Below are 27,137 nucleotides of genomic sequence, written 5' to 3' on the forward strand. Positions count from 1 at the left end.
ACTATTGACTTTGAGAAACAAGCCCCATCTGGCTTATCAAAGGGAAGGGCACGTTTTACCATGGAGGTGCTCACACGTGGAATCGAAACTATCAAAGGGCTTTTTGATCTAGAGGACAGTGCTCTGAAAAAGGCCCCTAGTTAAAGCGAGAGCAGTTCCAACTGGAAATGGTATTTTTTCACATTTATCACTTGAGTCATGAACGGTGACAACGGTTTAGTGAGGTTTTTAGTGGATTTGCTGTCAACAGAATGTTTTCAAGCCGGAAGGCACGTGCTGGCTGACACATCGTCTTACTGCGTCGGGGCGGTTTGGGGGAGTGTAGGGCCCCCTGCAAGAGCCACCTGGTTGGCCTCCCACAGCGTCGTGTTGGCACAGGGCTGGGGTGTTGGTGTCGCTGAGATGGGGGAAACGCGTCTGGTTTTTCCGTAGGCATCGCTTTCACCTGGATTTTGACTTACTTTCCTTTTTTTTTTTTTTTTTTTTTTTTTTTAATACCATTTTCCTGGTGCTCTCTCTATTAAGTTGTATTTTGGCTGCTCTAAATAACTTTTTGCCATCATCAGATCTTGTCCCTTTGCTATTTACCATTGGGACAGCTGCCTCTCAATTCCCAGTTGTTACAGAGCCTTTTTGTTGTTGCTGCTGTTTCTTTTCAACCGATTAACTGCCCAGGGGAGACCTTCAGTCTTGTTCCAGGGCATCTTAGAGCTGCTAAGAGCCTTGTCCAATGCCTGTGGAACCCCAAGCAGCCTCTGCCAAACAGCTGTCCCTTTCCAGCATGCACACCGGCTCCTTCCAAGATCTCGAGGTGCTTGAAGTGCATTTACAGAAGCCACATCGACGTCTTCCCACTTCTCCATTAACTACAAGCTTTGAACAGCCTCGGTGTGCCCAGCACGGGCATCATTTTTACTGGGCTGCCACCCTGCAGACCCTTCCCGAGCTCTCAGTGCGCCGGGGCTGCTCCGAAGGACGATGTCTGCATGGTGGAGACAGGCTGGCCTGAGCTCCCTGCCCGGGTCCTCCAGCGAGGCGCCGGGGCCAGCCCACCTCTTCTTCCTTTCTTCTTTTCTTCTGGCTCGCTGAATGGTGGGTCCCACGGGTGTGAACCTGCTCAGTCAACAAAGGAGGCATTAACTAAGCTTGTTTACTTTTATTTGAGGATTAAAAAAGACAATTCCAAATTTTTGTCCTTACGCTGAACTCCTTGCACAGCAAATACTTGTTGCCAGGTTCCCCGCACAATGCAGGCGCTGTCTCAGCTTTCACCCGGCGAGAAAAACTCTCTTGGTGAAATGAAAGCTGGGTGTGTGTGCTTTGCTTCCTTCAGGTGCTTTGGAGAAGGTGTTGAGTGAAGAGCTGGAAACACGAGCACGGAGGCAGCTTTCATGGTTAAAGTAACCGCACACCGGCCACCTGGGGAAGGCCAGCAGAGCCGTGCTGGTCTCTTCTGCTGGGCCACGAACCCAAACCCCATGACCACAAGAAGGCAACTGTTAATTGGGTTGATGGTTTGTGGAGGGTGGGTAGGAGGTTTGAGCGTGTTCCTGGGTTTGCTGAAATTAGCTGATAAAGGGGAGGAATAGTGAGGGAACGTGGCGCAGAGCTCTCCGTGCTGCCAAGGTGGGGCTGGGGTGGGGTGGTGAGATGGGAGAGCCCGTGAAATGCCGCTTCTTGTGCCTGGAGAGTGTCTGCCCAGCGAGTTGTGCTGGGCCGTGTATTGGCCATGTTCAGTAACGGTGTGCGATGAGCAAGGGCACGATTCTGTCTTCCAACAGGCACAAAATGTCTAGTTGCTCTGTCGCAGCATAAAGGCGCTGCTCGACGGCCAGCTGGGGTGGCTGCCTGCTTCATGGGGCTTGAAAATCCAGCGTTGGTTGTATTTTACAGACCTGACAAGCTCCCCTCATTTGAAGCACAGGATCTCTGCTGCACCTCCGTGGGAATTATAATCAGACAAAATGATTCGGGGGGGTTAGTATTCAGCAGCTGCTCGCTGTTTCCCGGAACAATCCTCCCCCTCTGCTGAAGTCTGTGTGGGGAATGGTCGGTACTGGCAGTGCTGCGTCGGTGTAAGGTAACTGAAGGGGTAAACCGAATCCCTGAAAATTGCTCTGTGTAGATGTAGCGCAGTTTGAGCAGGAAAATTTTGGTTACAGCCACTGTTCTGCTTAAAACTAATTATTAGTTAAAGCTAAGAAAATGGTGAGCTATGGCAGACGCAAGATTTGTCTTCCTGTCAGGAGAGGAAAAATCTTTTCGTTGGCATCAGTTCATGCTGAGCCTGTGCCAAAGATGATCTGGGGAGCGTCGTAACCAAGCGATGCGATTGTTCTCGCAGGGCGTCGGGAAAGCAGCAGCACCCTGCAAGCCACGCAAACTCAGATTTTTTCAGGGGTGAGCAGGGTTTTCTGCAGAATTCAGTCCATAGCGATCTGAATGCGGATCGTTATTAAGTTCGCAGTTACCGAGCATTGCACCGTCGTTCTCCTTCTGTTCTACAAGTGCTTATTTGTAGTGAAGATCTCTGCGGCCAGCTGATGTATTTCCATTGCTGAGTGCTAGCTTGCTTTTCCAGTTTTGAGAACGTCTGCTCTCGGATCAGCGGCTGCTGCTACAGTATTCCACCCTGTAATAATAATGAGACTTCCAGCACTGGCAGCCGGGTTGCTGCGAGGGCTCCCTGATAAACTCCAGTTACCTCTGAGGAAGCCGATGAGCAGCAGCGAGGCGAGGGGAAGGGAGTTGTGTCAGCTAAGGAGCCGTACAGCGTGGGCTGGTGCCGGCAGTGCCATCGTTGCCGCCTCTGCGAGCGCTGGCACCGTCACCATGTGCTACGGGAGCACAGCGTCTTCACCGCAAGAAGAGCGTGTAGGAGGGTTGTTTGCAGTGGAGAGGTGAAACGGAGACCACAAAATACACCTCTTATTTACATGTAGACTTAGAAAAGAATATAATGTCCCACTCCCACAGCTGTCAGCAGAATGTGACTCTTTAAAATTTGCCTAATTGTTGCTCTCAGGGCAGTTGGAGCAGCCTCAGGGGAGCGGTACCTGGTCAGATCTTCCCAGGAGGGAGCAAGAGATCAGCAGCTGCCAACTTGCAAAAAAGACCTGGGAAAAGGCAGTGGGAACTGGCTGCTTCGGTCCTGGATTTTAGCTGAAATAATGTAGGGAAAAAAGGCAATTGACTGAGTTGGAAGTGGAAGTTTTGGGGCGAGGGGACACTTTGGTGCTGGATAATGCACAACCCGCACTGTGCATCCTTCACGCAGGTCCTGGGTATTAAAACTGTCCTGTGGGAAGCAGCTGCTGTGGTCGCAGCATCCTCGGTGTGCTTGTAGGAAAGGAAAAACTGACTTGCGATAGGAAGGTTGTGAATTATTTTCTTGGCAAGCACAATTTCACTGTAAACTTTATTTATCTTTGATCAAGAGGAATTGGATCCAAAATCCACAGAAATAGAAAGGCTTCTGAACTACTTTTAAATCTGCTTCCAAGTACTGTGGGGTCAATACTGAGCATGGTCTCGCATCTCCAAATATCCAGGAGAATTTTCAGTGTCTGAGACAGAGATGATAAAAAATTAGGGGAGTCCAAATACTCCGGCGCCTCCTGTTAGTCCCATGTCTCAGCCACGGCTCTGTGCAGCTGTACATGGCCCTTTGCTGGTGAAGGAACGTGGAGATCCTTCAGGGAGAGGGAGGAAAGTCACCCCAGCGCCTGTGACAAAGGGGCAGGTGACACAACACTCAGCTTGGTCTGTCTGCACCGTCCTGTCTTGATTTCTAATGAAGCTGGCGGTTGTTTACATCTTAATTGCTCTCAATCAGTAAATCTCCCATTACCGCTGGATTTCTTTTCTCCTCCAAAGACTATTTTTACATTACAAATTTACATTTACATTTTAACTGGCCCCTTTTTGCTCTTTTTAAAACCCTTACCCAATATCCCGGAAAGCAGCTCCGAGTCCTGGAGCTGGAGGCTGGCCCAGCCGCCGGCCGCGCAGCCGGGGACCCTCAGCCGCGCCGCCCCCCAGCGCAGCGCGGGGACACGGAGGTGCTGATGTCCCGTGGCAGCAGGAACGGCCGCGCGGCAATCCGGACGGCTCCCGGCCACCCTGTGCCTCCGTGCCTCCATCACGAGGATGAAGTTCACGCCGGTGTCACATGCTCGGTGGTGCCTCTTCTCCAGGGACACCGCTAACAGAAATTACTATAAAACAAGTTTCCTGCCAACCTCAGCAGCTCTAATGAGTCAGGAAGCAGTTATCTGGGAATAGGGGAACTGTTGACAGAGCCTAATTATTTTCTGACAGTCTTTCTAACACAGTTAGAAAATAAAACACCTACATAGGCTTCAAAATTGCAAACGGGGTTAGCAATATTACGCATGCACCTGCTAATTTATCCCCACGATCCTGGTTTAGACTCCTTCCCCCTCACACCTGCTGCTATCCAACTGCTTATGCAGGGAGAGGAGCTTCATTATAAAAAGAGAAAATACCTTAATTACACAGAACACAGAACTTTTAATGGGAAGTCTCCTGTTTCAGTGTCTGGCAGTTAATTGGTTAGGATTTTTGTGTATTTTAGTTACATTTATTCCATATATTCTAACTGTGAAATCAAGCCGTGCGCAGAGCGCGCTGCAGCGCTTCACGGCCATGCGAGCGAGACCAGGCTCACGGGACCGGGGCCGGACGAGGGTCCCCCCCGCCGAGCAGCAGCCACCAGCACACGCTGCGGGGAAAAACGCGTGAAAAAGAGCAGACGCAGAGCAGGAGCCTGTCCCAGGCTCTGGGGGCCGGCAGGTCCCTGACGCCCGACTCCCATGCGCAGCCCATCTTCTAAATCTCTGCCGCAGTGACTGGAAAAACCCACGAGAGCTGCGTGCGTACCCCCCCAGCTGCAGCCCCTCCCGCTCCTGAACAGGGCGCAGATTTCCTTTGCCGTGTTATTTCAACTTCCACTGTTTGTGTAACTTCCACAGCTCGGGTCCTGCTCACTGTTTCCACCACAGGCACCGCTTGGAGTTTGCCCTTTTGGGACATTAAAGGTTTTGCCCATCAAGCCAAACTGAAAAGGATCTACTGAGCTTGTTTAAAGAGTCCCACAGTAAACCTGCCTAGACCAGGCACTGAAACAAAGCGAAAGGCACAAAATGTTCAAAAATCATAGAAGTAAAGAAAAATGCCCAAGCAGGTCAGTGGTCATTCATCTACAACCTCCTTCAGCATATAAACCTCTCCAGCTTCCAGTTCTGTTTGTGAGCAAGGCCAAGAGCCCAGCACCAGCCCCGGGGCCAGAGGACTCGTCCCCACACTGATTGTTGGGGTTTGGTACCAAACAGGCATGGGTGCTCCTCAGCCACCCTCACCACCAGCTGGTGTCAATCCCTCCTACGCCGTCCCCTAATTTTCCTGGACAGCGAACACCAACCAGATGTCATCTGCTGTCAGCACAGCACAGCGATAGAGCGTGGTGTGAAGTTGTGACCTGGGGCTGGCGAGAACACCCAGGAGAAAGATTTGATTAAACACTCTAGTTGCTCTTGTAGCTTAAACCTCACTGAGAGCTTGGGCAAGTCAAGGGATGTTGGAGGCCAAGGTCCTGACCAGTGCAGTCAGCGTCGTAGGTGCCGCAGGGTCCTCTGCCCTGTGCCCCCGCCACTGCCTGCTGCACCCAGCGTGGGAGCAGTGGGAATTTTGCTTTTCGTGTATTCCCATCCCCCAGAATAACCCTTTGTCTTAAGGTTTGTCACAGGCCCGGGTGCGGCGTCGCTCCGTAGGCTGCACGGGTGGTGGCCCTGTCATGCAGCAGCTTTCGCCGCCCTCAGGTAAATCTGCGCCTCAGGTCACTGTGTCGATGCTGGGTACGTGCAACATCCCCAACACCTTCCTGCGCTCTGGCCTGTGAAGTCGTCCCGTTCGCCCGCCCGCACTTCACCTTTTACTTCTCTGCATCTTTCAACATATCTGGTAACTCAAGCTGATTTCAAAATGCTAAGAGGTGCAGTCCCACCGTCCCCGGCAGCACCTTGGCTGCGTGCTCCACACGACTTTTTCACATGCTGGGGACCACAGGAGGGGTTTATGGCTCCAGCTGGACTCCAATAAACCTTGGACTTGTGTTTTGATGACCCGGCTCAGTGTGGTTATTTCCCCAAGTCCCACTGCCAGGCACTGCTCCATGCTGCACCCTGGACTAATTGTTTTTAGTTATTAAAAAATCTAATTGTACAGGACTGCCTTCTTCACCCAAAGAGCAGATTATCTATTCTTTCTTCAAATCTGGCCTTTGCTCATGGTGTCCCCCTCTCCGGTGATGGTGCCCGGGAGTGCCGGGGCCCTTCTCAGGACTCTGCAAAGCTCTTCCCAGCCCCAAGCCCTCCATAAGCCAACACGGCTCCATGGGACCTGCGAGCTTCTGTGGGAGAGCTGCGAGACGTGGCCGTGCCTTGCTGTTTGCTGTTGTGACTTCAGCCAATTCCAGAGATATTTGCCCTCTTTCGGGTGCACGGTCAGTCCTGGGGATGCCCCGTCCCTTGGGAGTTCTGCCTGCCAGTGGCATTCCCAGCGCTCCGTGTCCTGCTCGGACACACCTGCCCCGGGAAGGCCCGTTCAAGGCCCCGGCGGCTGCAGGAGCGCTGGGCAGCAGACGCTGGCTCTGGACGTGCAGGCCGCGGGTGGGCAGAGACGCTTCCCCTGGGTCTTGCCCCTGAGCAGAGTGTGCTCGTGCCACCTGCGGCTGCGCTGGCAACACAAACGCCCGTGGGCCGCAGGGTGACCTGTCCCTGCTGCAGCCTGAGCCCTGCGCGGTCGCGTGGCTGCTGCTGCTGTGCCGGGAGCATCTGGGATTTCGGCACTGCCAGGTCTTGCTGCCCAGTGCTGGATTCCTTTGCCCCCAAAGGCAGCGGAGCTACCTGCTCCATCCCGATCACTCTGTCTCTCATTGCTCCCCTTTCAGGAGCGAGAGCTAATTTTCTTCTCTGCCACAGACCATCTGTTAGTAGCACCTTCTCAGAAAGCCTTTGTTTCCCTCATTATTTAGACAGGAGGTGATTATAGCACAGACTCACATTTTTTCCCCTGGATACTTCCCAAATGGTTTGATTTTGTAGTGCCAGCACAGGAGTAGCGCTCTCTTCTCCAGAGGCATCCCTCCCTCACCCAGCACAGATGAATTCACCTTCCCTTCCAGGGCTGGCAGGTATGCGATTGCCAAAGGGGGATCTTTCCCTGAGTACAATGGCTCCACAGCTTTTTTTTTCCCCCCTCTCTAAACTTCCCACCATAAAAATAATTGCCAGTTGTTCAGTAAATTTATCAGCTAATCCTTTTAATTCTGCAGTCATATAATCTGAGCCTGCCAATTTGCACAGTGCTGTGTATACTCAGCTCTCCTCTTTTCTCCTGCATGCTGACAGCTATACGAGGCCCCTGTGCAGTTCAGCTAAATAATGCCTTTAGACTCACGCTTTGAAATTCTTTCATTCTTGGTTTTATAGCTGGTGTTTTACCTTATTTCAATCGCTTAGCGTTGCTATGTTTGGCAAATTGCTTTGCTGGTTTTCATACTCTGAGGTAGCCCGACAGTTCAGGTGGGCTGTGGTCCTGCAGGCACACTGAGCTGAGCTGAGCTGAGCTGAGCTGAACAGAGCTGAGCTGAACAGAGCTGAGCTGAGCTGAGCTGGGTGTGGGTGGGCTACCCTGAGCAAGTGTCACCTCTCCACTGCACAACCTGCCCTGTGCTGGCACTAGTGCTGAGGAGGATGGACTCCAGCTGGGAAACTGATCCCACTGCAAAATAACCTCACAAAAAAAAAATTATTAGCTTTAGACAGACTATTACCACCACTCACTGCAGAGCTGACGGAGCTCTAGTGCCGGCCACGGGAGGGGGTGAAGCATGTGGTCTGGGGCACAACTACCTCTTTCTACAGCAGCTTCCAATAACATTGGGCTGCAGCGACAGTCTCCCAGTCACCGCTGCAGCGATGTGACGCAGCTGTGGCTGTCACCTCTGCCCCATCGCCGGCCTCGACACCCCCTGCATCGCCTCCCGTGTCCACCCGGACGTTTTGTCAAGGGGCTTCTGCGTGTGCACTTGGAAAAGCAGCAGAGCCAGCGCATGTGGCACGAGGATGTGGCCAGGGCAGGACAGGGCTGCGGGGTGCAGCAGGAAAAGCATTTCATGCAGTTGGGGGGGGGGGGGGGGGGGGGGGAGTGGCAGCAGCCCTCCTCCCTTAGGGCTGTAGGAACCGTGAGATCGGCTCAGCAGCAGCACCCGGCAGGCTGAGCTCGGTCAGTGCTGGGCTGTGGTGGTGGTGGTCCGGCTGCTCAGCTGCTAGGAGCTAAATTGGTCAGGTCACACCGGGAGATGTGCTGGGAAACACAACAGAGCACCGTGCAGCCCAGCCTCCGGCTCCATGGGATGAACCCTGCCTCCTTGCCACAGGACAATACCCCAGGACAGCCACAGGGGTTTCAATTTTACCTGGTCAGATAAAGAAAAAGCCAGAGATTTGGCACAGGAGGGATGGAACGCTGTTTTCAAACCATGCAGAAAAGCAGCACCGGTGTCTCCTGACAGAGCTCGCTCACATGCTGCTGTTTCAACAGGCAGTGGTGATCCTTGCAGCTCTGCTGCCTGCAGGTCACAGGTCCCTACGCCTTGTGCCTGGGAACGAGCCGACATCTTTCAGGATGACAAACAAACAGCAGCACCTGAGGACAGTCTGAGTGCCCTGGGTGATACACAAAGGTTCCTGCATCTGGGATCTTCCATTAAGGACACCCAGAGGACCCCCAGTTTACACACTCTCCCCCTTTGCAAAGCAGCGTGCTGCCCATCCCAGCTTCCCACGGCCGCCAGTCGGGAGCCACGCTTGTTCTCGGGTGGTCAGAGAGCCCATGCACCGTCTCTTCACTGCTATGGACAGCCCAAATCACAGACAGCTTCTCAGCGGCTCATAGACCATGAAACTGTCCATGAAACGGCTTCAGCTGTAATCCCAGGTGTGACTCCTGTTGCTTCCCTTTGTTCCATGAACAACAGGATTTTTATGCTCTGGTAACATTGCCAGAATCAGCTCTCTGAAGGTGGCTACCTGGGTCCTCCTCGTCTCCTTTCAGTGAGGGACTTTTTTGCCAAAGTCAGTCAGTCAGAACTTGGCAGCGGCACACTGCCCTCCCTCCCAAAGTTGGGAGCCCCTCCTTGCCATCACCATAACTTAAGGAACTGCAAAGCAGACAGTGGGTTGCCACAAGGAAATGTTGCCTGTCGGCTGAATGAGTGTGGTGATCACAGCAATACCCTGTGGAAGATTTTTAACTCGGGAGGTTACTCGGGCCCAGCTTGAAGCAAATGAACAATGTCCTCACATGATGCTGTCTGCCTGTTCCACTTGGCACAGGAGCCACGAGAGCGGAGGAAAAGGCCCCGCGCAAGCTCTGGGCACAGGCAGTGGAGGAACTTGCTTGGCGCTTCTGAAAGGCAGCAGCACAGCTCTGCTGGCAGCAGCAAGCAGCCGGGATGTGTCCCGGCGGCCCTGACAGCCTATTCCGAGCAGAACACATGAGTGCCGCTCTTGTTTCGCGCAGCAGCACGCCAGCAGCCAGAACTGTTCCCAGGGATGATTGTATTTACTGTGGAAGGAGAAAACACACCTTGCTTTGTTTGTGTTTCAGCCTCAGAAATGCTCCGCTCTGTAGACATGATAAAAATAACGCTTTTAATAACAATTGTATTTTTTTCCACTGTGTTGGTGAACGCTGCTGAGCACCCTGACACAGCACCAGGATTGCTGTGTGCTGTAATGAGCACTGCTGGGGCATCCAGGCCGTAACCACCCAGGGAAGGGTCCTGCAGGCCTCCACACCCCACGGGCAGGGGGCTGGTCACCGGCACGGCCCCGGTGTGATGGCCGCTGCACGGCGGGACGTTGCCCCGCTCTCCGGGGCACACGCTGGCTGCCTTAGCAGGTGACACGGTGGCTCCTTCAGGGAAACGCCTTGCTGGATAAATCTTTACACACCTGAGCACAAGCTGGTGCAAAGCTGTAATGGGCGAGTACGTGAGGGGGCATAAAGGGGAGACACGGTAGGGTAGCTGGTGAGAGAAAAGGCTGTTAAGAGTCTAGATACAAATGAGCCCTTGGACAGTGCTGAAATCTGCAGACATACTCCATGGCTCGAGCACCGTGCCCTCTGAAAAGCCACAAATGACGATGAAGTCAGGCAGAGGAGAGGAAAAGCCAGCACAGCTCCGGGGGATTAAAGCAGTACGTCTGGGATGAAAGAGATATCTGACTTCAAACAAAACCGAACGCGTACCGCGCAGTTGCCATCATTCTTCCGCAGGGCTGTGAAACTGGGACGCCGTGCGCGTGCCACTCCAAACCGACTCCGCGGGCTCCGTGTCAGCACCTGGCCTGCGTGGGTACCACGGCGGAACGAGAGCCCAGCGCTCCCAAGCACCGAAGCCACAGTTCTGCAAGCACAGGGGCGCGCTCGGACGTCTGGCGAACGCACCGGGGAGGCTGCCCGACGCCAGCGGCCGGTGCCGGCCGGTGTTCAGGCTGTCACCAGAAACCCGCCCGTGCCCCGCTGTCCTGGCTAGGGGTGTGCAGTGAGTTTCTGGAAGCCAACGAGTGTTTTTGGAAAGCGATTTCGCCGTGATCCAAGGGCGGACTGGCACGGGAGCTGGCTGCGGGAGGGACGGGAGCCAACCTTTCGGCGACAAGAGTCCCTGCGGGGAAACCGGACCCTCTGCCACGCCGGAGGTATGCGCCAGCTGTTCGCAGCTCCTTCCTCCTCCATTTTTCACAGCTTAAGCATTTGCCTGGCACCTCCATTCAGGCACACGGCGAGCCCTCTCGCTTTCCGATCCCTTCCCCTTTTCCAGCGCAGGTTTTTGTCACTTTGGAAATGTGATTTTAAATCTGTGTAGGTGACCTTTCCTAACCTCCTCCCCCTTCTTAGTCAGGGAAACGCTCCCCACCTCCCTCGCCTCCTGAACATTTTAGTCCTCATGTTGTTCCCCACATCTGAGGTACTTGTCTTGAGTGTACGCTGCCTTCGTTTTGCTTAATTAACATGCACTGTTGATGCTCTTTCCACACCTCCATTGTGCTTGATTAGAAATATCCGTGGTTTGATTTGGGGCAATATAAACCGGACTTTGTTCGGACCCCTGGCCCTCGGCACCCCGGGTTGTGCCGGCAGGCGCCGTGAGGGCCGAGCCCCGGCGGGCTGAGGCGGACGGAGCCGTGATGGCGGCTGCCCCGCGGCCCAGCCGGCCCGGGCCGGTGCGTGCCCCTCGCCTCTCCCCGCGCCGGGCGAGGGAAGGCAGCGCCCAGCACCTGCCCACCACGACCCAGGGAGCCGCCGCCGCTCGCGGGGGACCGCCCGGTGCTGCCCCCGCGGCCCGACGCCCCCAGCGCCGAGGGCCCCCTCCGGTGCCGCCTCCTTCTAGACGCTTCCGCGCCCCCCGCCACCGCGGCGGCTCTTCCGGCCGGCGCCCCCCCGCCCTCCGCTCGGGCCCGCATGCGCAGCGCGGCGCTGGCGGCGGCGGCCGGGGGCGCGCGCCCGCGGGTGGCTCCGCGCAGGCGCACGGGGCGCGCCCGGGGGGCTGTTCCGTCGCCGCGGCTCCCCCCCCGCCGGCGCGCATGCGCGGCCCGGCGCCGCTGGGGTTCCTTGTCTGCGCCCCCCCCCCCGGCGCCCGCGCAGGCGCAGAGCGGGCACGGAGGGGGCGGTCGGGCGCGTTCCGTTGGCAGCGGCCGGTTCCTGTCAGCGGCGGCGGGTGGCGGTGCCCGGTCCCGACGGCGAGCGGAGCACCCCCCCCTCCCCCCGGCCTGGCCCGACCCGGTCCCACTCGCGGCCCGGACGTGCGGAGCGCCGCGCTCCCGCCTGCCGGTGTCTCCCCTCCCCACCCCGGGGCGGCGGAGGCAGCAGCGCCCCCCTCCCGGCCCGGCCCCCTCCTCCCGCCGCTCCCCTCGCCCCTGCCGGGCCGCGGAGCTGCGATGCCCTCGGACTTCATCTCTCTGCTTAGCGCCGACCTCGACCTCGAGTCCCCCAAGTCCCTCTACTCCAAGGGTGAGTGTGGCACCGGGCCGGGGAGGCGGGGCCCCCGGGGGGGGGGGGGGGTGTGCTGTCCCCGCGCCGTTAACCGTCGCTAACGGCCGGCTCCGCCGCACGGGCCCGCGTGTCCGGGCCGCCCGCACCCTCCCCGCCATCCACGGCTCCTCATCCAGGGGCCGGCGGAGAGCTTCGCCCTCCCTGAGGCCTCGCCGCCCCCCCCCCGCCCCTCCCGCCGGCCTGCGGGCCGCACCGGGATGCTCGTCTGCCGGCACCCCCGCCGCGGAGGGGCCCCCGCGGGCCGCGCTGGGGCTGAGCCCGGCTCCCCCGGCCGCATTCCTGGCCCGGCCCCGGCGGCCTCAAGAATGTGTCCCGACAGGTTCCTGCGCTCGGGGCCCGGCGGCGGCCCCCCGCGGGAGCGGCGGGGGGCTGCGCGGCCGCCCCCAGGGCTCCCTCTCTTCCTTCCTCCCTCCTTGCCCGCCGGTACCGGGCCGGGAGCGCGGCCGCGGCCCCGCTGGCCGCCGTTTCTCTCCCCGTTTGGCCCCGCATCCGCAGGGATGCGCGGGCCGAGCCCCGGCGGAACCCGGGGGCGGACGCTTCGGCCTGCGGGGTTGGGAGCGCGGAGTAACGGGGTGGGGGAAATAGGGGCGGCTGGAGATTTCCCGAATAAACTCGTTAAGTTTCTGCAAAAAAGGTTTTAGTGGAAGGAGCGGCCTCGGAGGGGACGTGAAGGTTCAAATTTGGGTTAGCAACTGGCAAAGAGCCCGGGAAACGGCGGGTTTTCGGCACGGCGGTGGGTCACGGTACCGGGGCGTCGAGACCGGCTCCGGGGCGTCAGGCCGGTCCGTGGGGGGGGCTCGGGGGGGGGCAGGGTCTGTAACGGCGGCACCGGGGCGGGGGGCAAGCGAACGGGGCGCCTGCGCTCGCCTGGTACCTGAATCCCGGTTTTGACAAGTGCATGGTAACGAGGATGGGGCCGGCGGGAGAAATGTTACGCACTGCACAAGCTTTTAACTCATTTTCTCTTACTTAAAAGCCTGGAACTCGCCGCTAGTAGCTTGTTGAACGTATCTGCCCACTGGAGGGGGAGCAGTGTGGGGGTGTATGGCAAAAGAAATGGGAAGTCTTCTGTTACCCTGAAGCGAAGGTAGCTAATCAGAGTTTAATTTTATTACAGGAAAGATTAATTTTGTTTTTAGAATTTTTGGAACTAATTGTAATATGCTCATTAATTCCCAGTTGTGTGTCATTAGTGCTGAAGCTAAAAGAAATAAAAGGACTTTAATGAATCAAAGCACATCTTTAAAGCTCTCCAACTGCTCTAAATCATCATCTTGCTGTTTAGAGATCCTGAAGTTATCACCAGTGTATAATAGTCTGTAATTTTTTTAAAGATGTTACAACAGGGGTTTAAGGCTCTCCTGTTACCTAACACATGTATATGCTTATTGGTTTCAGTCTGAGTGAGGGCAATAGAAAAGTGTTTTGAAACCAGGCAGTTCTAATTAAAAAGTACAGGTGATAAAGTCCCATCAAAACGATGATTTATTCTACTCAGAATTTGAAAAGTGTTAAAGAATTCGTAGAACGTTTAAAACAAAAAGGCTCCACATAAGTGGGGAAGTTTCTTCATGGGCACATGCTTAATGGAACAGAACTTGTGAACTCACCAGTCTTACCATGAATTCTCAAAATTTTCTATATTTAAAGGATAGGTTGAGTGTCTGTTTCAGGTAGGAAAAGGATCCTAAAGTGATTAAGAGCGTATATTTTCTTCCGGTGGTGTTGATGTGGGTTCAGAGCTAGGAAAAGTCCAAAGAAGGGTGTTTGATGCGTAGGAGTGGCCATAATGAGCTGCTTGAGCCAAACAAAACGGCATATGGAAGAGGTGTATAAAGCAGTGAATGGTTATAAAGAGGTTAAAGCAAAGCTTGCTTTTCCTATTTTGTCATAATAAAAGATCAAGGAGATGTTGAGATGGAATTTAATTTAAATTCTGAACAAATGAATCTACTTTTACAGAATGAATATCTAAGCGATCCTCTTTGCTGTGAGGTATATGAGTATGATTTTTAGCTGGATTTAGGAAAAGGTATTAGTGGTTATCTGATTAATCAGAGCACACTTCAGTGTGCCTTTTTTTTTTTTTCCTAGATAGATATGGATAAACTTATCCTGTGGACAAATGCTCTGGATCAGAGTGTGAATACAACTGATGAGATAAAGGGAAAGGTCTGAACACAGCGAGAAAGCCACAAATATGCATTTGTGATGAGGGTGTGTTAGGAGCATGTAGTTTCTCATGACTGCTCTCCTTTTAGAAATGCAGCTACCCCGCAGTTTGGAATCCAACTCACAGATTGAATTGGGGCCAGTAACTTTTCCTCTGAATTGCATTCCTGTGTGCGCGCCGGGATGGTTGCGGTTTAATGATACCGGTCTTGTAAGTTTGTTGATGACGATTGCTGTGGTGTTTTGGAAATACAAAGATTACCAAAGCGAGAGAGGCTGTAAGATTGGGGCGGCCTTGGGAGAAACTGAGGTTTTCTAACATAAAAATTTTACTGAAATTAAAGTGGAGGAGTCTTAGCATACCGATTAAGATACACTTGCCTTCTCGGAAAAGTGAAGTTACGTTTGAACACCCAGTGAGTCAAAATGTACCTTACGCTAGTGCACTTTTTTATGATGTGGTTTGTCCCGTTTCCTGGACAGACTGGATGATGTCATTAGCCTGTCCCCATGCTCTGTGTTAAAGTTTTGGCTTGTTAAGGGTTTTGTGGTTCATATTCTTTTAAAATGTTAAGCACAACTTCTGAAAGCATACAGACTTAAAGGGGAATGGCAGTATGGACAAAGAGAGAGTTGTTAATTTAAAAATTTGACCTGATAATGCATTTCAGTTATTCCTTTTCATTTGTGCGTAGTTTGGGAAAGAGAATATTTTTCTTTGTGTATCTAAATACTTTATCTTCCAGTTTTTACTCTTGTAGGCGTGGTTCACGAGCAGTTCCAGCCACTGTGAAATCCCACTTGGCGAGTTAAAGCTGCCTTGTCCCCTGCCTTTTCCTCGCTGCTCTGCTCATGCCAACACTTAGGTGGCCACATAGTGAACTGGATTGGGGAACTGACCGTGTTAAAATTAATTTTTCCCTTATTCCTTCTCACCCTTCCCCAGAACAACAAAAAGGAAAAGGGGAAGAGAAATGTAGATTTTTAGCTAGGTGAGTGTCCTGGTCATGTTTGCTGTGGGTCTTTGTGAATGGCTTGTGCTGACTCAAGGAGAGGACGTGTAAAAACTAGCAGTGGGGAAGGGTGGGACTCTTTCAGCAGCAGTGCCAGCTTATATTGGCTTAAAATGATAGTGAAACTGTACTGAAGTCACAGGCCTCTGGAATATGACTGGTTATAGCTGTTAAAAAGAAACGTGAACTGTTGATTCCGAGGCCTGTTGCTGAAGCTCACCCACACAGCTCCTGAGGAACTGACTTGGGCGAAGGACTACAACCTGTCCTCTAGTGTGTAATCCATATTTTTAAAAAGTATAGGCTTTATAGTCATTGCAGAAGGATGGTATCTCCAAATAAGATGATAATAGAGATATAAAAACGTGCATTTCTCTATGCTGAAGATGTTCAGCATGTAACAGGTTTAATTCCCGTCTTTACATAACGTGCTATCCTTTTTGGAATAAAACAACCCAAATGTGCATACAAATTAGTAATGTAGTAGAAAAATCATTAGAGCATAAAGCCTGAAACCTTGAGGCTAGTTGTTCTGTGGTCGAATATCATATGCAACGTTCAAATATAGCAAAGTTCGCTGTTCATTGTAAACAGGCAGAGATGAAGAGCTGATTAAAGCTGTTCTTCAAATGTCAGGTACTAAACGTGAACCGGTTAAATGTGTGATTAACTGAGCATACCTTAATTTTGACCAATTACAAAGTGACGTGTGTGTACTGTTAAAGCTGCATTTTTGCACTGCAGCAAGTACAATCACAACTTTTTATTCATCTCCCTCCCCTCGATTTGCTTTACACAGCTGAATAACTGTAAAACTGTGAAGCTTTCTGGAACTTGGAAGCAACAAGAAAAATGTTAGTAGTCTTCTGCATAGCTCTTTTGCCTTATAAATGTCATATGGTCAGAGCTCAGTTTTTCTCCACGCTTAAACGCTAAATGACCGTAATCTACTTGTGTTTACTGAGAACTGTTGATACAACTCATGGGTTTTGGTGGTATTTACCTCCCCCCCCCCCCCCCGCCCTGCCAGAATTTTTTTCTTTCCATGATCCAAGGGTTAACTCTAATAAAATAGTGACTGAATTATCAGAGGAATGAAACAGATGCTCTATAAAAATAGTGAGAGCCTGCTTCTAGTTTTGAACTTTAGAACTAGTACTAGCAGGTTTTAGGAATAAAAATAATGCTTAGCTTCTTTTTGTAATAATATTTAGCTTCTTTTTGTAGCTCATAGAAGGTGCCTTGCTGGACAAGCAGTGCTGAGTGTTACGTGAGGGATGGACTGTGTACATCCGCCTCTTGCAGCTCTTCCAGCTGCCCCCGGGACATTCTGACTTAAGTCAACCGAAATGGATTCTACCAAAGTTCCTTAAATTCTGCGTCAGCCCTGTAAATGTCCGTTTCTACTTTGAATCTTACTAGTTTATTGGCTTTAAGAACAAAAAACTGTGGAATATGTTCCTGCAAGATGAATATCTGTGGTGCTGGGGGTAGGGGGGAGGATTTGGAATTCACAGCTTTTCACACTGTAATTTGAATATTCCAGTGACGGAGCTGTTTAAACAGACCCTTTCCCCGGCCGTCTGTTCTCACCCATGTACTGTTCTCTGAATCGTGCCAGCGCAATTGTTTTTTGTGGCTGCAAGATGAATGGGATTGGGAAACCAATCTAGAATGAGTATATTGTACTTCTGACAGGATTTTCTAACGTTGTTCTGCTCCCCGGTCTAGTTCACTGTGCAGCTGCACAAGTAGTGGTGTCAAGATGAGAGAGGGGGTATCGGGGCCTGGGATTAAATGGTGGAGGAGGCAGCAGATGAGGCAGTGCCGCTAAACTGGCACTGCCACGGAAAGGACTGCTCCTCACGCTGTGCCTTCTGCTGCATTTGCTGTGCCTGCGCTCCTGTGCCGAGACCAGGAAAGGCAGGCTTTCTGCCTGGGCTGGCTTCTTGGGGGTGGGCAAGGGAATCCATTTCTGGAGGTCGGGAAGCCGGGCTGGGTGCCCCGGCACCTCCCCGGCTGCAGGTGGGTGGCAGAGGGTGAGACTGTCCTGGCCTTGGGTTCTTGCCGGGTTGTATCCCAGTATAAACCTGTGGGGTGGATCAAGGAGTAGGGGAAACTAAGAGGAATTAAGTAAGCTTTTTCTTCAGTTCTAAGATGAGTTGGAGTTTTTCACTGTCAGTTTTATTTTTTTTGGATACTTTACATAGTTCTGTTAAAGTTGGGGATTTTTTTTTATTAGAGAATCTCCATACATTGCCCAATTCAAATGTGAATATTCAAAGAAGCCATAATTGGAGAGAAATAAATTTCAGTCCCATGGAAGGATTTAAATCTTGCAATGAGGAGCTCGAATCGGACATGATGTAGTGAGATCTCAGCGTGAGCACGGCAGAGTCGCAGCGATCCCTTCCCGAGGAGATGGGCTCTGGTGCCTCGGCACCCGGGGCTGCTCCTGGGTGAGGGCTGCCCTCGAAGCTGGCAGGCTGTGATCAGATGTGCTGGGCTCAGACTTCTGACACTTGCAAAGTCAAATGGGTATGCTTTATTATGTTGTCTTGTAATTTATCGGTGTTGGAGGGTTCTTGGGAACCCGGAGGATGGAAAACTCCTGAGTTATTTATTACGCAGATATTTCTGATTGCAGCTATCTTTAGAGGAGGACACTCTTTCCCAATACTTTCGTTCTGTCCACCTTAGTCTTTCTTTTGTCAGCTCATTGCATTCTTTGATACAATGTTATGCCACTCAGCATCCTTTATTTTGTTTTGTTCTGGAAGGTTCTTTGTGCAGTTTCGACACATGCTCTAATAGCGACCTGAGAACCTTTAGAATATGAAAATAGCAGGAGTTGAGAGTACTTGTGCTTCAGTGAGTTCAGGATCTGTCTCTTTGAAATCCATTATAGCTGCTCATAACAGAAATCCACAGATACTGCTGTTTAGTATAGTCAAGAAGTAGAATTTTTTTATCACGTTTCCCAGATTGTAGGTTAAGATTTTTCTATTTTTATAAAGCATCTGATCTTTATTTATAAGTTTTCAACAGCATAGTTACCTAGTCTGTTGACTAAAAATGATTGTCAGTCTGGAGCCTTGATCTGATTTTTGCACCGGTACACAGATTACTTAGTTTTGTGTGGAAATGTACTTCTTTTGAGTTAGAGAAAATGAAAGAAGTAGTGCTCGCTTTTATACAAAAAGGCAATGGCCTGAGTTCACTCTGAAGTTTAGATATGCTGGTAAACCCTAGCAGGAGCTGATGAGTGGCCAAAGTGCAGGTGAAGTAAGGTATGTGGTCATGTCTTTGCAGTTTATCATGTTTGTTATCTTCTCTCTGTTTATGTAAAGAGTAAACTGATGAGGTTGAGTGTTCAGACAAATTTTGGCTTTCTCATCAGCAAGTACAGCAATTATTTTAGAAACTGACTGAAATGAACTCTCAGATCTAACTTTGAACTGTGTTGTAATAGCAGATTCTAATGGGCGTGTAGTAAAATCTTAAGTAACTGCTCTTTCCAAAAGCATGCAGTGCTTTAGCAGTGTTTGAAATGTAAATGCTCCGCAGTTACCTTATGTTACCAACTCGGGTAGCTCTGAGTGATCTGTGTGGAGTATCACTGCCCTGGACTAAGAGGAATGTTTTCACTATTTACGTAAATATACTTTGAGGAATCGTTCTCCAATTCCCCTTGAATACTTGTCCCTCCAGCAGCTGGAAAGGTCTTACAGTTGCTTTGTAAATAATTAGAAAGAGTTTTTACAAAGTTTATAAAACTAATGTGATATGCCAAAGTAATGCAAAGTTTTGATACTAAAAGCAGATTTGAGTTGCAGTGAAGTTCAGGCTGTTTGGCAAAGAAGGGGAAGATGGATAGCAGTTCCTGTCCATGCCCAGACAAGGTGAAGCAAATAGGAAAGACAGACATTTAAAGACAGTAATAAAAAGTTTTCAAATGTTGGGAGTTCCACTCCCGTTCAGAAAAACTGATGTTACAAGCCAGTTGTTTCAGTCCCTCATTGTCTGGAGGCGTGACTTTTTATTTTTGTATGGATTCACTCGGCAGAAGAATCTGTGAGTTTTGATAGTAGCACTACAGAGTGATTGGAAAATAATAAGCTGCAGAGTTCAGTAGCTTCTGTTAACTATGACAGTTTCTGTTTTCTTGTGCATAGGGGAACATGACCTACTAATGCGACTGTTAACTGACAGTGGTCATGCAAGCTGCTTTGTAAAGCAGGACAGGAAGATGCGAGCTGTAAGTGACAGTCTGCCTCTCTTAAATTCCCATTCCACTTCCCTGGGTGCTTGTCCTCGGAGGGTGTTGGTGGCAGCAGCGGCTCCGGGGCTCGTGCCAAGCAGAGTGGCACATCTGTATGCTTGAGTGCCACCACCACGGCAGGTTTCAGAGCTGGGGTTCGTCTGCCTCGGTGAGGTCCCTTTGTGTGTGTGCGTGCTTAGCTGTTTGGAGTAGAGCAGGAGTCTCTAGAATCTTACTCAGTTCTTTCTCGACTTGTGGTTAGTTTTTGGATTCAGCAAGAAATTCCACAGTCCAATTGTATATTTGGTGAAGAAATATTTCTTGTCTTCCACTTCAAGTTTACTCTGTCTTCAGTTTAGTGTTAGGAATGAGGAGGTCTCTTGGTTTAAAATATTTGAGTATGTTTCTTGGGGAGGGGGAAAAAGGTGCCCTAGTTTGGAATAGATATTTCCATTAAAGCAGACTTATTGAGGAATTTACAATTAGTGCTTCGTAGTCTTGCTTATATCTTGTACGTAAGTGCTACAGACCCCAGGAATCTGATTTAGTTTAAACTTCTGAAAACAATCAGATGTCCCTGTTGTGCGGGGGTGGGAGCGGAGCAGGGCGAGTACTTCTGGAGGCAGTGCCAGCTTTCAGTCACACAGTCGCTGAGCTTGGCAGGGACCTCTTGAGATCATCTAATCCAAATCCCTGGCTCAAGCTGTGCCAGCTAGAGCAGTCTGCCAGGGACCATGTCCAGTTGGGTTTTGACTCTCTTCATGGATGGAGACTCCACAACCTCTCTGGGCAACCTGTGCCAGCGTTTGGCTACTTTCATGGTTAAGATGGAATTCAGCGTGTTTTAACTGGTGCCCATTGCCTCTTGTCCTGCCACTGGCACTGCTAAGAAGAGTCTCTTGTTCCCTCCCATCAGCTATTTCTTCATGTGGATAAGGTTCCCAAGGCTTCTCTTCTCCAGGCTGAACAGTCCCAGGTGTCTCAGCCTCTCCTTGTGTGAAAGATGCTCCAGGCTCTTCGTCTTCGTGGCCCTAAATTCATGTCACTCTGTGAATTCTCAGCAGCTTTTACTGTTGGGGGGTTTGTCAGTTCCCACATCAGAAATTCTCATATCTAGTGTTATGTTGCATTCATTTTCTTGTTGGGGCACTAGGTCAGGGTTTTTCCTCTCGAATATAGCAGTTTATTTTCCTGTACAGTGAGATCTTGTATCCTAGTCTCAGTTTTGTTGCGGTTTGTATGTACCAGGTTCAAAACCTATGGGAGATATGACTGCCGTGTTGCTGCCTTAAGAAAGGGGGTTATGAAGAGCGTGTTCCTTTGCGAGTGACTTCCTGGGCACTTCTGGAGTCCCCGTGCTCCAGGCACACGCAGCACAGTCAGTGGTTTTAAGCTCCTCTCTTGCGTTTGTTAGCGATAGAGAACGAACTTCCATCATCTCTTGTCTGTAAGTGCACTTGTGTGAGCATGATCAGTGCCCTTCCTTAGCCTGTGCACAGATTTCATTTGGGAGTAAATCTTACTTTGTTTTCTTTTAGGGCATCTGAATTCTAGACGGGGCCATCTGCCTCACCTTGAAACTTGAAGCGCACCTGGAATGGAGTTGCTCTTTAATCAGATTGGGAAATAATTTGGTTTCTTATTTTGTGGCATGAAAGGATTCAGTTTAAGCTTCAGTAATTCGGTTAAGTTATTTGCTGTTGCTTAAGTAAAAAAGGTGCTTTTGAAGGTGTGGTAGCAAGGAAGGGATTATATTGTTTTGAGTAAATTTAAGTACTCCTTGCCATGCAGGTATTTAAATACTTTAATACAATAGCAAAAGAATTCATTTAGGAAGAATTACTACCTTTCTGCACCTCAGCCAAGGAATCTACAGGCTTTATATTTACTGAGTTCACGTTTTAGACCTGGAGGAAGGACAGCTGAAGTACTCTGTGTGTTTGAAACAAACACCTTCTATACTGGGATACAAGTCATCTGTTGAAGAAACTCTTGGGTACAAGTTTTTTTTTTCCCACTCAGAAGTCCAGTAAGAAAAGACAATTTAATCTGATTAAGCTGAAGAGAGCTGAAGAGTATAACAGCGTATGATTTTTGAGAAGCTGGCCGTGGCGGACTGTAAAATAGCTCAGTTTATTGGGGAGTGGGGTGGGATAGTCCTGGACAAGGGGTGTTGGAATCCCCAAAAGCTTTTGACAGGTGTGCTGTATCCATCCAGATGTGACCTTCGTCTGCACACTTGCCAATTATCCCCATGAACTTTAATCCTCAGTGCACTTCCTTTATATTGTCTTTCCTTGAATCGGTGTCAAGCTTTAGCATATACAAAGTGTTACACACCTTGTGAACGAAGGGGAGAGGGTTGTGAAAGCCATGAATGGTATAGCACAGATAAACAGGCTGTTTGTTTTCTTTTTTCTGTACACCATTTAATTGTGGAAACAACTGACAGATGTTTTGGGTGGTAAAAGATGGTTCAAGAAGCTGTTAAGATTTGTAGAGGATGTATTTACTTAGGGAAGCCTGTAAACTAGAGAGTTAGTCTGTAGTGGATTATTACTTTTTGCCTTCCTTTTTTATTTGCTTTCCAAATTCTGCCTTATTATTTGCCTTCCAAACTCTGACAGAAATACTCTTCTAAACTAACTGGTTCTTGTAAACTTTTCCCTACAGTTTGCTGCTGTCAGGGATGAGATGTGGGCTAATCAATATTTACTTTGATTTGTTACAACTGTCTTTAAGTTTTACATAACTTGGCATTTCCAGAGCAGTTAAACACCAATTCTTTGGCTGCTGTCTCCCTCAGTTCCAGTGGGGTTTTTGCTCTGTAGTATGGAAAGGAATCTTTTATCGACCTTTTGCTGTTAAATGGTTGGCTTAGGTTCCCACTTGTCTCCCGCGAATCATATGTGAATATATTTGGAGAAGGACTTGCTTAATAGTTTCAAAACCTGTTTTTACAAACAACTTGCATCTGTGTTTCCTTGAGGAATTCCTTCCAGGTGCAGCATTGATCTCACAGGTCTGCCTGTAGCTGAGGATGTGCCTCCTGAGTGGCAGCTGCCTTCGCCTGCAGTCTGAGGGGGACGTGGTGTGTGTGGGCACCGCGTGTGAGGAGGAACAAAGGCCTTGCAGAGCCCGAGATGGAACTGTAGAACCTTGTGTGATGAAAGCTTGCTTTGAACAAATGCTGTCTGTCACACGTGCTTCTGCTGTATCATTCAGGCTCGCTAAAAAGGATTTTATTTATAATATTTTTCTCCCCTTTCCTCTTTTTTTTTTTCCAATTTCCGCCATGAGTGTGTTCAGAGTAGCTGCTCTTGGTGCTAAATGTGACGGAAAGCTGAGCAGGCGATCTGGGACTCGTGTGCTGGGCTCCGAGATGCCTCGTGAGTGTGTGAAATGCGTGTAATGTGGGACAGCCTGGATGTTTCACTTTCAGTGTTTTTTAACATGGATGCAGTTTTACCTCCTAATCTGGGCTGTTGCAATACCAGAGAGTGAAGCTGGTGAGATACAAGAGTCTTGGGCTCCATCGCTTTCTCTTTCACGTACCTGATTAGTCAGTTTATTAGAAGTTGTGATGCAGCTGTCAGGCTTTCAGCAGAGCTTTCTTTTAGCTGTGCCAAGGAGTATTGTTTATTAAACATGACTGCATGTTTGTTTTTAAAAATTATGTTTATCATCAAACATAGTAGTTGAATTATGACTAGAAACCAACATGATGGTAGGAAGCATAATTATTTCTCAGTTTTGGGGATGATGAAAGAAAAGACCTTTTAATGTCAGTATCTTACTAAAATGAATAAAGGGAGGGAGGCGTGAAGATGGTTTGTGGGCTCAAGGTGCTAGACATCGTGCTAGGAGTTACTAGGACATGTCAAGTCTCATGAACATAGCCTCTGCACCTGGGTTTATAGTAAAATACTGGGTCGGAGAGATGGTTGCAATGGGCTGAAAGTCTGTCTGAGTACCTGTACACCTTTATTCTTCTAGGTCAAATGTGGCAGAGCCTCGAAAGAAAAAAGCGCATATACTTTTAATTGCTGGTATTGCATTTCTTGTTCTATAGCAAATGTAAGAGAAGGGAAAAATAACCCCATTGGAAAAAAATGTGCAAACCTGAAAAGGCTGAGAAATGTTCTGAGACAATAGTAAATGGGGAGGGTCAGGTGGACTTCTGTGTGTCTGAATTCGGCTGGTGCCTTGCACCTGCAGAGCTCACGTAGCTGGCTGGAGCGCCCGAGTACTTCTGTTTCTGGTGAACTTAGATTTTTGAAACAATCACAGTGTTTTAAAGTGGATGATAAATAGCTTTTATTGATATTCTTTGGTCAGACTGTATTCGGGTTTCTTTGAGCATTTGAGAAATGAAGTTTTGTAGTGATGAAATGGGAAGATGGGGAGAAAACCAGCTATCCTGAACATGCAGTGTAGTATAGAATCACAAATAAAGAAATGCCAGGGTTATAGCAACTGTTTGTAACAGTGTTCTATGGCAAAATGAGGTGGTTTGAATTCCTTAATTGAATTTTCATACCTATCATATTTGGATTCTTTCCAAACATAAGCTTAGCTTGGTTTCCTGCATGCTCAAAGATTAAAACATGGCAATATTGGATTTATTTTTTTTAATTCTTCAGGTGTGAATGGATTGATTTTTTTTTTTTTTTTTTTATTCTTTTCGTCCCATTTTGAGTTGTTTGAGAGAAATGTGCATCTTTACTACTCCTTGTATGTGGTAGAGCCTTTCAGATACGTTGCTGAAGGGTTTAGCTGTTTAGTGGAGCAGTACACTGTTACGTTCATGTCCGTGCTGTTCGGTCAGTACTTAGTTGCTCTGCCTTGTCCACTGTGGTATCTTAGTAGTATCTTGTGAGTTCTTAGGGTTTTGTCTGGAATTTACGACTGCATAGGATAGTCTTTTCGGTAGGTCATTATTAGTCCATTTCTTGAAGTGACAATTACTAAATAATGTTGTTCCCTTTTTCTGAGATGTGTAAAATTGGATGCAAACAAGACACAGGATTTATACTGCCTGTCTACATTTATAAAAGTACTCTTTGGGCTGTGAATGGGGATGACTGAAACACAGCCAGGAAAGCTTTATTTGATATTTGGATGAATGCCATAAATAGAATTCAGCTAACACATGCCTTTGTCAGTTGTTGAAATTCAACTTTAAAAGGATTAATTTCTCAACCCTACCCTGCTGTGCAGAATCCTGAATATTGAGATTAACAGCTTTTCTGAAGGTTGGTGGAATACTGCAGTAGCTGATTTTTGTTCAGTTATGAATTGCTTGCAAAATTACCTTTTTCATCCTAGCGTTTTTGGTACCAGTACTTGTGCTTTCAAAAAAAAAAAGCAAGGATCAACTTTTAGCTTTCATTTTTATTTTTAAGTACAAGAAATAATGATATTACAGTTGTGGTAAAATTTTAATGACTTTGGTGGTTAATAATATATTACTACTGATCATCTTTCTTTAAAACAGAAGTGGCTGTCTGCCAGCAAACTCTTCTTCACTAACCCACTCCAATGTGCATTCCAGTGCTGGAGTAGCAGCGTTTGCAGGCCAGGTTTGGATTTTACAGTGCCCAGTGCTACATCATCAGCAGGGAGTGCTCAGATCCTCTGCTGATTTTCACAGTGGAGCTGCACCAGTATAAGCTTTTCAATCATAAAGTTTTCTTCTAGTGCAGGCAGAACCGTGGCATCTGCCTCTCCCTATGTGCTCATGAATTGTGTTGATTTAGGGTTTGCTTCTTTTGTCTGAAGCCAGAGGGAACTGGAAGGAAGATTTTTCTGTTTGGCTGTGTAAAACATCCTTGTATACACTGCAGTTTCTTTGAAAACCTGCCACTGTTGCTGTAGCAGCAATATAGTTCTGCCAGTATTGACAATAACAGGAGCACTGGCGGGAAGACTCGCTTCCAGTCCTTTACCATCTACAGATACTCTGCACAGAGCGTGGCAGATCGAGGGAGGGAATAGTCCTCTAGTGCGTTCCCCCTGTCCTCTCTTCAGTGGTGCTACAGCAGCGAAGGCACAGTGCAGCGCCAGGGAGCATGCTGGCTGTCTTGCTGACGTACCTTTGTTTGAGAGCTGTCTGAAAAATCGTGGCTCAGGTAGCGTTGGGGAGCTTAACTTGGAACATGTTAATGTCAACAGGCACAGAAGGAAGTAGTCTCCACGTATTTTAGGTTATGCTGTTAATTTGAACTGAGTCCTGTGTTTAATCACATTGTTCTGACATGTACTCAAAGACACAAAATAAAAGCATCATTTTAGTGTTACCTAGTGGATTGAGCACTGGGTAGGACAGACTCGATTGTGTCCCGCTGCTGACTGGGGAGCCTCGTCGGCTTCTTCCTATGGCTCAGTTTCTGCATTCGCAAAAATAGGAGTAATCAGACTGACAGCTTTGTAAAATGTTTTAAGGTCTCTTCATCAAGACTACATCCTCCTGCTCAGCTTTGCTAAGTATAGGCTTTTTCTTGCTCTTTGGCTTTTGCCATGCAGTTATGCCACAAGTATCTTTATGGTTTAGTGGGGCTTGGCAGTGTTAGGTTACAGTTAGACTTGATCTTAAAGGTCTCTTCCAACCTAAATGATTCTGTGATTCTTTGGACAGTTGCTGCGTTTTATCTACTCTTGTGTATGGTCAGGTAGGGTTTTCCCTTCCTGCTCTGTGTGAAACTTAAACCTGTCTTCAGGGCTGTTTGCTTCACTTTACCTACTGCTAAGCAAGGCTGTGTTAAGCCTACTGAAGCTGCAAAGATGTTAGGAAATACATAAACTATCATAGCCTGTAATTTATCATAAATCCTCTTTTGGCAGATACAGAACAAAAGCTGATTTACTCCTTACACTTTCTATTCTTTCCTCCTTCCAAATCGCTTTTGTAACTTTATCATATAAAATCCATGCCGTACCTTAGGCAGAGCTGCCATTGTCTGCAGTTGTTATGGGTGATTCTTACTTCTGTGACTGAGAGTTTGGATCTCCTGTGGAGTACTCAAAAAAAAAAAACCAAACCCAAACCCCCAACACCAAACCAACCGAAAAACAAAGGAACAAAACAGGAAACCGCAACAACAACAAACCCACCACACTGAAGTAGAACTTTAGTGGTCACAGATTCGCCTGGGCTGTGCCTATCTCAGCCTGTTTCTGTTCTGGTTTTATGCACTAGGCGCTCTGTCTTTCTTCCAGTTGCATTTCTCAGACTCTCAAAGCTTCCTCTGTTGAGCTTTTCACTGAGTCCTCGTTATCCTGCTCTGGCTTCCCGTCTGTGCAGTGCCTGTTGCTGTGCGATGTGCCAGGCCCTTACCAGCGTGCTGCCTCGTGGGGCAACAGTTCTTACGCCGTTCCACTGGCTGTGCACAAATTCTGTTTCATTTGCACAAGGGTAGAGGTGTGTATTCTCCACGTAGCTGTAATAGTGTTTTGTCTTGCTGGCTTGGAGTCAACAAGGCAATAGACTGTATTTTCACTGCAGAATTTCCACCGGTGGGTTCTGATGTTACTTCTCCCAGTTTAGCCCA

The 27,137-nt window shown here is 49.1% G+C and overlaps 1 protein-coding gene across 6 annotated transcripts in view; it reads left to right on the forward strand.

The window, feature by feature from the left end:
* Nucleotides 1–11,798: 11,798 nt before the first annotated feature.
* Nucleotides 11,799–27,137, forward strand: part of NFAT5 (nuclear factor of activated T cells 5) — a 71,467-nt gene continuing 56,128 nt past the window's right edge. For all 6 annotated transcript variants that reach the window (XM_074913629.1, XM_074913633.1, XM_074913632.1 and 3 more), the window contains exon 1: nucleotides 11,799–12,099. In XM_074913629.1, the coding sequence (XP_074769730.1) occupies nucleotides 12,027–12,099 (73 nt within the window). In that variant the 5' untranslated portion in view covers nucleotides 11,799–12,026. The remainder of the gene's footprint in view (nucleotides 12,100–27,137) is intronic.

This window comes from Athene noctua, chromosome 9, assembly GCF_965140245.1.
Source record: "Athene noctua chromosome 9, bAthNoc1.hap1.1, whole genome shotgun sequence".
NCBI classification, from domain to species: domain Eukaryota; kingdom Metazoa; phylum Chordata; class Aves; order Strigiformes; family Strigidae; genus Athene; species Athene noctua.